Source organism: Molothrus aeneus, chromosome 1 (assembly GCF_037042795.1).
Source record: "Molothrus aeneus isolate 106 chromosome 1, BPBGC_Maene_1.0, whole genome shotgun sequence".
In the NCBI taxonomy this organism is placed as follows: domain Eukaryota; kingdom Metazoa; phylum Chordata; class Aves; order Passeriformes; family Icteridae; genus Molothrus; species Molothrus aeneus.
In genome coordinates, this window is record NC_089646.1 from 118552049 (window position 1) to 118564880 (window position 12832).

General features: G+C 36.5%; 1 protein-coding gene across 5 annotated transcripts in view; it reads left to right on the top strand.

Moving 5' to 3' along the window:
- Window positions 1-12832, top strand: part of CSPP1 (centrosome and spindle pole associated protein 1) — a 62831-nt gene that overhangs the window by 38254 nt on the left and 11745 nt on the right. For 3 of the 5 annotated variants that reach the window (XM_066563702.1, XM_066563717.1, XM_066563725.1), the window contains 9 exons: window positions 193-339; window positions 2453-2565; window positions 3689-3838; window positions 5061-5207; window positions 5969-6073; window positions 7190-7256; window positions 8716-8836; window positions 9529-9674; window positions 10234-10374. In XM_066563702.1, coding sequence (XP_066419799.1) covers window positions 193-339; window positions 2453-2565; window positions 3689-3838; window positions 5061-5207; window positions 5969-6073; window positions 7190-7256; window positions 8716-8836; window positions 9529-9674; window positions 10234-10374 — 1137 coding nt within the window. The remainder of the gene's footprint in view (window positions 1-192; window positions 340-2452; window positions 2566-3688; window positions 3839-5060; window positions 5208-5968; window positions 6074-7189; window positions 7257-8715; window positions 8837-9528; window positions 9675-10233; window positions 10375-12832) is intronic. The other 2 variants (XM_066563710.1, XM_066563734.1) reach the window with 2 other exon arrangements.

Below are 12832 nucleotides of genomic sequence, written 5' to 3' on the forward strand. Positions count from 1 at the left end.
TAGTACCTAATTATTAGAATCTCACCCTTAGCTTCTGTATTTTTGTCTTTGCCTGATTTTTTTTGTTTCCATGGCTGATATGCTCAGGAAAAGTGGAATCTGGTCAAAACCCCCTGTATTTTGGAGAATCTACAGTGTACATGCCTTGATCAGATTAAAACACTATAAACAGTTATTTCCCCTTTCCTTTAGCGGACTTGAATGTCATGCACAAGCGAAATGAAGAGGCTTATCATAATCCAGAGCCAAGACCATATGAAGATAAAAGGGCTATTGTTGACCTAAATTTGGCTTCCTCAAGACCTGAGAACTCAGAAGCATCTACAAATAAAATAGCAGGTTTTTAAGAATACTGTATTGCTCCTATAACTATCCTTAAGTCTTAGTGATCAAAATTCCATAGTTCTTTACCTCTTTCTGGTAGTCCTATGATAGTGTTAGCGCTCTCTGCCTGTGAAGTCAGTATCATGCTTATTTCCCAAATTTCTTCATTGCTGTCACTGTGTGCTCTTAAAATCTTATCTGTCTTATCATCATGATAACTAAAGCTGTTATAGCCCTGAAGAGTCAGGATCAGTATATTAATTTTCCAGATTTGATGTTTCTAATCAAATCTTTGTACATGTTTGTCTTATTTTTAAATGACACAGTAAAATACAGCTATGTAGTAGGTGAGACTGGAATAAAAGGAGATCTTCAGGTGTATGATGTTAGAGGTTAAGGTGAGATTGGTACAGTAACTAGGTTAACAAGTTCTGAAAGTTACAGGTAAATTGGGTACATATGGAGCCCTATGCACTGCCTCCAAGTTCTAAGGATTTTGATTTATTTTCATATTTTAAAACTAATGCATTTTTATCTTCTAACATTTTGTGAGACATCTAAATGAGAGCACTGTGTTACTCCAGATCTGTCCCTAGTTTAGCATGGGCAAAGGCCAGGATTGGTGATGGTCTTCTCAACTCAGCTTAGATGCTGCTTTTCCTTATCTTGTTTGAATTGTTGCACTTCTTAATAAAGAATTACATGGTATTGCAATATACAGGTTGTATATTTAACCATTTAATAAGAAGTGAAACAGGAAGGCTGTTAAAGTAATGATGTTAAACAGCTAAGAGCTTCTTGTTTAGATCACTTATTTTGGGATCAGGAGGTGGTGCAGATCAATGAGGGGAACTTTATAGTCTTGCACTTTGATCAGCCATGTAGTAGAGTGGCTTTGTGTATGTTTTGGTGGGTTTGGTTACTTGGTTTTGTGGGTTTGTTTTTTTTTTTTTTTTTGGTACACTGCCTTGTTAAAAGAGGAACCTGCAGGATAGTAGCTGGTACACAGCAGGCATTTTCCTTGATACTTTCTGTAGTAACTTGTCTGTCTTGCACCCATGCCATCTAAATGGTATATAAAAATTTATTCTGCTTTTTTATATGGAAGTAACTCCATCATGAAAGAGCCTCATGTAAATTTAGTTCAATTTTGGAAGGATTCAAGCATTGCTTCCATGTAAGGAAAAATAATTCTCCTTGGTATGCAAACACATGTTCCTAAGGCTAGGCTGTAGCAGTAAACATGAGAATTCCTATGAGAACACTTTAATGTGTTATTTATGCTTTCATCTGACTTGGATGTTACCATATAGGGAAATGTAATGCTCATCTCAGCTCAGTGGAGCCTATGGTCTTGAACATCTTTGAGGCACCATCCTTCAGAGCAGACATGATATGAGTGAAGAACATGCTGCATGAGCTGGAAAGTTAACACAACTTCCTCTACTTTTCCTTTACTTCCCTTCTTTTTCCTCTGCTTCTGTTCTGCAAAACCTGCTCTGTGTGGTATCTGAATTAATCCTCCTATCTAGAGCTTTGGGGACAGTACGGTTATGTCGTGGTTGTAACTCAGAGCTAAAGGAAACCTGACACTTCAAACTTTATAGGACAGAAAACACTTAATACTGGCAAAATTCAGATTTCTGACTGCTTAGAATTTTATTTGCCAGTCTGGGGCTTTGCTTTTTGTAGCATCCTTTGCTATTTTGTGTAAATATTTGTTCTGATAGGATGCTCTGTTTTTAAAGAGAGAATGAACCTGAGGAACAGAACTGTGTTCTAAGTCAAAGGAATTGCAGCAGTAAAGCTACGAGGTGTAAAGTATTTGCTATTCTAATTAATTTGCAGGTAATGTTCTTAGATACTAAGCTGCAAATTGAACAGTAGAATAGGTGATTTTAGTAGGTGTTATTTTGTAGAAATGCAGCTCACTTGGATGGTATTAAACACCTCAAACCTGGCAGTTATTGTAGGCAGAAAATGTAAGAACTTTCAAGCCCAGCTATAGTCTTTTGAGTTACGACTGCCATAATCTTGCTTTTGAAACAAGTGTCTTGGATTCCCCCTTCCTCACTCTGGCTTCCTGTCTTAGGTTTGTTTTTGATCTGTAACCTTTCCCCTCCCTTAGGTATTACATTTGCACAGGCCTCTCCTTTTGCTCGAGGTAATGTGTTTGCTGAGCCTCCGTCTCCAGAGCAGCTAAAGCGACAGGAATCCTACAAGAACTTCCTGCGTCTACAGGTGAATGCTCATGCCAGATATCATCCAGTGAAATAAATTGTACAAAGAGGATTTGCACTCAGAGTAAATCATCACTGCCCACCAAAGACCTTACCTGTGCTATCACAGCCAATTCTGCACACAAGAGGTGTACTAAAAGCTACATACCATAGAGTTTCTTGGATTTTGGCGTACTTAATAGCTTCACTTAGACAAGCATTTCTTAATAGTTGGCTTCTATAATCTTTTTTTTATGTACACCTCTCTAAATATGGTATTGAGTTCTGAAACTGTTTGCATATATAAATGACTACAGAAATCAAGATATTTGCCCTTGGAGGTCTACATGACAAAAACACATGTTCATCAAAAGGAAATGGTGATCAGTGATAGTGTAGTTATTTATTGATGGGTATATAAAACCTGGTTGTTCCTCAACCAGCTTATGTTTTCTGTCCATAATATTTCACATTTAATCTTATGCTGCATGAATTAAATATCAGTGTAATTAAATACCAATATCAAGATATTTAGATATAGATAATTTATGTAATTTAAATTTTTTATTTAAAATTTTTAAATTTTAAATTTTATAATTTCGATAATAGATAATTTAAGAGACTACTAAAGTCATACAGTAGTTGATGTGGATCTCTTGAAAAGAAAAGATCAAGGGTTTTTTTCCATGCAAAGGGCTGCCAAATAGACTAAAGAATAGGCAGATCTTTTGCTTCAGTAAGTCAGAGCTTTATCTAATAATACTGCAATTGTGGAATGGAAAAAAGATAATTACCGTATCTTTTTGGTTTCCTACCTTCCATTATGTAAGCAGTGAATAAAAGTGTTACTCCAGCACATCTTGAACAGAGGAAGTGTTAGGAAATACTCTGGTTTTATTAGTATTGTTTGTAAATAGTTTTCCTGTAGAGGGGTGACTCTGATGGCCAAAAAGAAATAGTAAAATAGAATCTCATTTTAAGGGAATTCTGAAGCTGAAATACTGGACAGGCTCTAGGATTCTTTCAGTTGCACCTTATAGCTTTTGATTTTGCAAGTAGGTACTGCAAAAATCATGGTGGTAAATGTTGTTAATCAGATTGCTACCGCTATTGACAGTTGAATATTTCTTTGTTTTATTTTTAAGATTGAAGAAAAGAGACGTAGGGAAGAAGCAGAGCGAGAAAAACTTAGAATAGAAGAAGAGAAAGAGGAAAAACGACTCGCAGAGCAGAGGATGAGAATTCAAAAAGCATATGAAGAGGAACTAGAGGAGAGAAGGAGGAAAGATGAGGAGGTGTAGTATTTTGATACTTTGACTTCTTTCCATCCTAAACTAACCCTTTGTAATATTTGTTGTGTAGAAGGTAAGCCAAGAAGTGTCCTGTGAAGTGGTCTTTGCTTTTAAATGGGTCTGCATTAGGCAGAGGAGAGGTGGAAGATTGTCAGCATTAACTAGCTCATTCTTTTCACACTTCATGCTATACTGAAAACTTGAAGTATTGTTAATTCTTTCAAGGAAAAAACCTGTAGTTTTATAAGTGACAGTGGTGCCCTCCTTTCTAAAAGAAATTGGTGGTGAGGCCCATAAAAAGCTTTATCAAATTGGTGAATTAAAAAAATATCATCCCAGTTTTTATCTTAAATCTAGTTCTCATAGAATTATTTGAAAAATGTACCTATGCAGGAATATTTTGTAAAGACTTTTTTTGAACTGGCAAGGAGATATCTTTTAGATAAGAATACTGCTTGTTTTGGATGAATGCCAAGCAGATCTAGTGAATACTTTCATGGAGGTAAATTCAAACCTAAATCAATAGCCATGGATTTAATTTATACCCCAAATTTTTGTTTCTTGGGTTTTAACTTTTTAATAAATTTGCATTATTTAGAATATAATAAATAATTGTAGGAAGAGGGCACAAGGTCATCAGAGAAAGACGAGTCTTTCAGTGCCCTGTGGGATTATGGAAGATAAGGTTAGGATGTAGCACTTGAAAATTTCTAAGACAGAACGTTTATCTTATATTCTAAATTCTCCTTCCCTCAGATGAGCAGATTAGTTGGATGAGCCTTGTCTTCTGGATACCAGAGCTGTTCTAGCAGAGAGTAGGGAGCTCCCTGGTGTCATTGCTATTCACACGACTAAAACTGAGACCAGATGATAATTTCTCTGTGGTCATGTGATAGTGTGGTTCATGTCTGCAGTATGTTTTAATTGAATCCTAATTTTTGGAAATGACTCCTACAGTTCTGCCTTAGCTGATGGCAGATCTGGGGTCACAAACTGGTGTTTATGGAAGTTATTAGGAATTCTTTTTAATGATGTTAGCAAAACCAGGGCTGCTGCTGTTTGAGATTTGCATGAGATATATTTTAATTTGGATATTTGAAGTCAGACTAATGAAATATGCTTTTTTATTTCATACTAATCACTTTGATGTGTAATTTTAACTTCTCAAAGAGAAAGAAAACGTACTATTAATTGAGTCTTTTTTAATGTATTTATTATGTTACAGCGAAGATTGAAAAATAAAGAAGTAATTCAATTAGGTGAAGAAAGGAGAAAAGAGGCAGAAAAACGACAAAAAGAAAAAGAAGAAAAGCAAGAGGAACAACTTAGACAATATTTTGAGAAAGAAAAGATGGAAGAGGAAAAGAAGATGGTATGTTTAAGTGACTTTCTAAGAAAACTTTTAAAAATAACTGGATTTTAAGGAAATCACATGATTTCTTAGACCTCTGCCTTCAGTGTTGTTCCCCTCTCAGTTTATCAAACTGCAGTATACTTAATGCAAGAGAACAGCTGATGGAAAAATCAGTCATACTGCAGTAGAAACTTACCTTGTTGATCAAATTTGCATTAAAAAATAGTAAAAGAAAGATTAATAATCTGCACTCAATAGTTGATTTTTATATCTCTTGTGAAATACTGTGACCTGCATCTGCTGAGGTGTAAATATAAATAAAATTGTTTATTGGAGGACTGGTAGGACTGTTCATCTTAAAAAATGGTGGTTTTGGAAATTTAATTATTTTCCTTTCACCTGGATGATGTAAGAAATCCATCACATAGAATTCTGATGGACAAAGTCTAAGTAAATTATAAAACTCTCTTATAAAATTTGTACTAGATTTCTGTAATTTCTCTAAAATAAACAGATATAAAGGAAATGTCTAGAGGAAAAAAGATATATAACTGAAATATAAATTAAGAAAAAAACACCCTACAGCATAGAAAAAAAGTATTCAAATTTCTATAGATAGAAAACAAAAATCACATGAAATAATTTTTGCCGTCGTTTTATGCACTTAGGAACATTTCTTTCTTCAAAGGGAAAGCCCTAACAAAACTTTGCCTGTCCAAAAGAACACTTTATTCAGAAGCTGTAGGGATGTAGTTTCAGTCTTGGTTTCCTCCCTGCAGTTGTCACGGCAATCTTCACCCGTCATTCCTGCCCTGCAGAACAAATCAGCGAGAAAAGAGGAAAGGATTCCCTCTGCTGAGAGCCGTCTGTCCTACTATGCACAAGTATGTTAGAGCACAGGATTGTCAGAGCAAGCCTCTACTGCTTTATTTAAGAAAGTTCTGGGTATGAAATCAGGCCAGGATTTTAAAGTTTGCCAGTTATTACTGCAATGCCATGGATAATGAGACAGCCTTTACATTAATCAGTCCTGGAGCTCTGAAATTTAAGGTTAAATTTTATTTCAATAAAATCTTCAATATTTATCTTAAATATTTCTTATTGAAGATTTTTTTTTGGAGATGTGTCATTTTACTTTTTTCTGCATCTGCATTTTCTGTAGGAATGAGTACTTCATTTTGGAGAGGATATACACTGTCCAGACCCTTACCAGGGGTTGATGATCTCAAGATTTAGGATAAGAAAGTTTGCATATAATCTAGCAGCTCATCATTTTCACACACAGAAGGACTTTGCTCAGGCATGAAGTTTAATGTTGATTTGTAGCTACTGACACTCTTGGGTAATTTTTATATTTTTCAAAGTACAAAAAGACTATTACTCCTAATATGCTTTGCTTTCTTCTCTGCATCAGAAATGAGTTACAGTAGTGGTTCTAAGACCTCTCATTTTTTTTACTTGATAGTCTTCTCTGGGGCTTTTTTGGCTTTTTTGGCTAAAATAAATTTCTCCTAGAAGAGAGAAGATTAAATAATTGTTTATGATATTTGAATCTCAGCCTATACTTTTGTCTTTTTATTGAGAAAGTGTTTGTTTGTTTGTTTGTTTTTTACCAACTCTTTGTCTGAACTGAGCTAAATACTGTATAGTGCAGTTTCAGAGAATATTTTATGTCATACTTTAAACCATTGCTTTCCCTAAATTTCCTAAATGTGAAGAATGCTCTGGAGGTAGGTCAGTTTATTTCTTTAGCAGTACTTGGAACAGATTTGTTTAGAGCTCTGAATAGTGCATTATAGGTATTGTCATAGTAATTTGGATTGGATGGATTGGTCTGTACATTGAAAGATCACATTTAAAAAACCTAAGGCAATGACATCCTGTGAGGTTACTGTTCTGACTTCCAACTGTTAATGTAAATTAGCTGTAAAATAAGAAATAAAATGTACTGTAATTTCTTCCTTTGACAAATGACATTTGATATTGACGATGGTCACTAGGATCCTCCACAGCCCAGAGCTCCCTCTCCACCTGTCCCTGCTCGAAGGAATCAGCTGCGTTCATTAGGTGGGTATTTGTCCTTGTTGCAGGCTCACTTTCTATTACAGCAAACCCCTTCTCTGTTACAGTTCTTTTTCTTGCCTGCAAAAGAAGACTCCTTTCAAGTTTGCATTTCTGTCTAGGTGTTTTCTCTCTTAGTACTATCAATGTATTAGTATGTCTGAATTTTTAACACAAAGTGATAATGCATTCATTATGTGTCATCGTAAGGAAATATGTTTTTGTAAAAACTCTGATAATGGAATAGTCTGCATGAGAAGTGCTGGATCTCTTGGAACAGTGGTACCACTGTGACCCAGAATATGGCAAGATGGGAAAGTTTTGGATTGGCTGAGTAAAAGATTATAGACCATCAGAGTGTAGAGCATTGCAGCTCTAACTCTTAAATTCTACCTACCTTTGTTAGTCTGCCTAATCCTCTCCCCATTCCTCTAAGCTTTTACTGGTTGTTCTAAAATTCAGATGTGCTGGAAGGGTCTCCTTTGATTTTTTTTTTTTATATTAGTTATCCTGGCAATATGTGGGGGGAAAGCAGTAATCTTTCTGCTGGTACTTTTTTTACAAGTATAGAAGAAATATACTTGTATATGTAGATGAAGCAGTAAGTAAAATGAAATGAAATGTAAGTGATGGCCTACAAATGCTGCTAGCCTGCAGCAGAAAGTACCTGAGGCCATTCCAGGGACTTGTGGATATTCCACTAAATGGAAGGCAGTGTGGTTCTAAATGCAGCCTTTGGAAATTGATTGACTCAGACCTTCTGTCAAGAGAGAAATAAAGACATATAAACTGAGTCTCATTTCTGAGGATTTAAACTAGTAAGACTTGCCTGCTAAGTTCTGGACACTAAAGTCTAAAAGTCAGTCAAATATCCAACTCTAAGTATGTTATTTGGAAAATGAGGAATTTCTGAAACTGGTTTAACTTGTGGAGGAATGCTGTGCTGACCATAAAAAACAGCACAGATCCAAAGCAGGTCTGAAAGGTCAACATAAGCATGTAATAAAAATTGAAGTTAGAACTCTTCCACTTAAGAGAATCTGCACTAGGCAGACAGATATCCAAATTTGAGTCAGGAAAAAAAAATTACATTGAGTGCTTGCAGATAGCAGTGCAGTTCCTATTATCTGAGGGCTGTGTAGGTTTGCATATTTCAAATTAAGGCTATTTGCTGGCAACACCCACTTGTATTCCATAGCTTTTCCTTTTTTAAATACAGGGAAACATTTCCAGTGACATTTGTATGTTTTCTGCTGTTCAGGGATTCTGGTCCTTGTGCTGTCTCAAAATATAAACTGATCTTTCTAATGTATGAAATATTGTGATTCTTGTGTTTGTACAATCCTTGGTTAATTAACATTTCATCATATCTGTTTTTTCCCTTTATTTTTTACTTATGTTTATGTGTAGACAGCAAAGTTGCTCTGACATGGCTTATTTTTAAATTATTTGTGCTAAATTCCAGAGGAAAGGAAGAATGTGATCAATGAATTATCAGAGATGAGGAAACAGCTTCGTAGTGAAGAGAGGCGACTGCAGGAACAGTTGCTAAATGTGGCCAGTCATGATAATGTACCAATTACACGGTAAGAATTGAATCTTCTCTTTCAAAAGCTAGATTTTTCTTAGGAACTTACTGTGTAGTTGACCAGTATACATGAGTAGAATGAAAATACCAAGGTAGAACTTGTATATAAATTTTTTTCCTTTTTTTTTTTTATGTGTTTGGGTTTTTTCCAAGACTCATGCTAAAATTTATTGTAAGAATGGCTGTACTGGTGAGATAGGAAGCTGCAATGCTCTGTCTTGAAGAGTGGTCTAAAACAGATGTCTAAGGCAGAATTATATCTCATTACCTTTTTTTTCTAGGGCATGAGTTGTGCCTGTAAACTGCAGTACTACAGCTGCTGAATATGCTTATAAATACTGTACTGTTGTGGAAGTACTTTCTTTCTTACTGAAAAACCATATTCTCTTTATTTAATAAATTTGGTTTGCTTCCAAAATGCATTAGCTAATCATACTGGAATTAACTGGAAAAGACACATCTAATTACCAGCCTTAGTTCCACTCTGTAAAGTATGAGGGGTTTTTTTTATTTTAAGTAGGTTATCTCTTTTTTATAACATAGTATGCAGTGTCATTACTTTCAAATATATTTTCCTGTTTTGATAGCTTTATTTAAAGATAAAAGATCTGAACATTACCAATATTCCCATCCAACTCATTAATAGTATGGTGTTAAATTGCTTTTTGCTTGTTCTACAAACCTGTCCAGCAGGAGGAGAGAGAAGAATCCAAGGGACATATTTGAGATGGCCAGGCTTCGTCTGCAGGCTCCAGTTCGGAGACCTTCCTTGAAGGAGGCACAAGATCCTGTCAATATACAGAATATCTGGGAATTCAATGAACTTAAATACAAAGGCAGGTGGATCTTCTTGTTACTCATGAAGAAGGGTAGGGAAACATCTGTCCTTCTCCTCCACCTTCCATTGCCTGCAGGGTTTAAAGACAAAAATAAAAATCAGGCTCTTCATTAACTACTGCCCATGCAATGGACTTTATTTTGGGCATTATTTTGTTTGTGTGTGTGTATCTCTCTGTGGGGCTGTTCCTGCCATTCCATGGGATTCTTGGCCTCACAGACACTGTGTCATCACTCAGAGCACTGACCTGTCTTCTAATCCCTGCTGCTTAAACTTCTTGTGCATTTGATACCATGGTGTTACTGAAAATAGATTGAGTTTGACTTTTTTACCAACCAACAAATAATATTTCTGTGTAACTTTCTGTTTATTCTTTACCAGAAAACATGTATTTTTAATATAGTAAAATTGTAAAATCATTGCTAAGTTGCTCATCCTCTTGGCTGTTGACACTATTATTTTTAATGGGTTCTTTTATGACTTAGATATTTCTTTAAAAATGCTTTTCAGAAATGTTTATTTTGGGAATAAATGTAAATTTTATCTCTTTGCTCTAGATCCTGAAACACGTATGGTCTTGAGGCACATGTATCCTGATCCTCCAAAAGATGACCAGACTCTAGAGATTCAACAGCAGGCACTGTTGAGGGAGCAGCAGAGGAAACTTGACAAAATGAGAATGAGGAGAGAAACAGAAGGTAAGGAATGAATGCTCTGAGATAAACAAAAATCTTTGAAATTACATGTTTTTGTATTTGATAAGAATTAAAACCCACTAGTACTAGTTTTACATCTTTCAAGTGCATTGTCAGTGCACACTGCAGTGTGAAACAGTAAAACACCAGAACACTGAAAGTCTATTGTAATCTAAACATAAAAAGATAGAGTGTTTGGGGGAGCTTTTGTGGTTTTGTACTTAGTTTTCGGGTTTTTCAATTACTTGAAAAAGTAATTGAAAAGTAGTTTCTCTTTAGTTCCCTGAAAGTAATTTAACTAGTGCCTCAGACTTCAAAAATTCTAAAGGAAAAGTAGTTTTGTTACTGTTTCTTGAAGAAAACTACAGAACAGTGAAACTTTTTTGCTGAACTGTGAAAAAAGTGTTAGCAGATAAGTTCCATGGAGCAATTCTTGAGTTCTAATGGAGGAAGTAGGATGGCTTTGAGCTGTGAATGGATTAAAATACAGCCAGTGTATCTTCACCTTGGTCTCCTTTTAATGGATGAATTTTTTTTATTTCCATTATCTTGGGTTGATTTATTTTAAAGTTTCAGAAGCCATATAAAGCCTTTGCTTTATAGCCATAAAAAGCCTTTGCTTTAGAAACCACATGTGAGATACTGTAACTACTTGGAGGTTCTGGAAGGAAAATGTTGCTTGTATCACTGAATAGAGATGATCCTAAGTCAGTAAACATTAGCAGCCTAACATGGAAAATATTTTGGCTGCATATTGCAGAAGCAGTGAAAAGTAGATGTATTATCCCTTTTTTTGCATGCTACAATTAATTCTAAATGTGAGGTTCATTCAGGTATCTTTTACAAATAGTCATGAAAGAGCACTATTTCCAGGTGTTTTAGAGGGTATTTGAAATTATAGTGAGAATTGCTTAAACCTATACAAATGAACTCAGTTTTGAGTGAAAGATTCAGATTTCTTGGAAAAGTGTTTGCCTCTGTAATTCAGACTGGCCTAACTAAATATTTGAAGAGAAAGTAACTTTATTTCTGTGGTGGCTTAGCCTTTGCTAGCAGCCAGACTCCCACGTGGCTGCTCTCTTGTTTATGTCTCCTCACTCCTGCCCTTTGGGGAAACAGGAACAATAAAACTTGTTGGCCAAGGTGCAGATGGGGAGATTGGTTAGCAGCTGCTGTTGTGGGCAAAACAGACCTGACTTGGGGAAAATCACCCTAATTACTATAAGCCTAAATATTTGTCGACTGACTTTGAGTAGCAGAAAATAAAAAGCATGAAGCCTGCCCCTTTTCTGCCCCTTTCCTGTGCCCAGTTTCACTCCTTCATTCTCAGTGTCCCTGCTCCCCTTCCTTGGTAGCAGCCCAGGTACCAGGTTACCTCTGTGAGGCAGTGAGTGATGTCAGCCTTGGGAAGGGGGCATTTTGGCCATTACACAGCAGTTTCTCTCTGCTGCTTCTGTCTTCTTGCACCTTTCAATCTGCTCTACCACAGTGTCCTTCAGGGGCTGCAGGGGAATCTCTGCTCTGGCACTTGAGCACTTCTTCCTCCTCCTTTTCTGGCCTTGGTGCCTCCAGGGCTGCTTCTCACAGATCTGTCAGTCCCACTGCCATGCTTTGATTTGCTCTTGCTCAAATTTGTTTGCAGAGGCATCACACACATGAGTGATAGGCCCTGCTGTGTCCTGCAGCAGCTCCATTGTGGCAGCAGCTGTGCCCAGCACAGGGTGTCCCCTGGCATATTCCCACAGCCCCCCAGCTTGCCACAGTCAGCCATGGAATTGCTCCTCAGGCTTTATTATCCTTAGGTGGAAGTTGGGCATTAAATAAAACCAAGCACACGTGGAAGGAAAATACTTACATTTTTGCTTAGCTCTCTGGAAAATCTGAATGCCTCTTGTGGTCACTGGTACTTTGAGGCTTGCCCCTGTTAGCTGTTGCCAGAGCTGTGAGATGAACAGAATTGATAGCAAGAGCTGAAGGGTGACAGCTGGGTTCAGTTCAGTTTCCTGTTGAGTGTTAAAGATGATCCCTGTTCTGTCTTGGACAGATGAGCTGCTGTTCAAGCAATGTGGGCCATATTGGATAATAGAACATCACAGTTGCAAATAAGCACATCTGTATCACATGCTGTGTTAATTATATGGTTGTGAGTATCTTTTAATGCCTAAATGGAATTTATAGGCTTGACTTCAGCCTTCCTCTTTATGAGATTGACTGAAATGCTGAAAAATAATTCACTGACTTCAGCTGGAGATCTCTCTGGAGCTTGGTTCTGGTTTTCTGCCATTAGAATATTTTTAATAGACCAGTCTGAGAAAGTTTTCAATTAATGTTTTCTGCAGAGAAACCTCCACCATCTAGAAAGCAGATTTGCCTTTTCCATTAATTTCAAGCACATGGAGTCATTGAGACTTCTGCTAATGGATAATGTAGGCTTCCCTGATGACATCCAAGGAAAGGCATC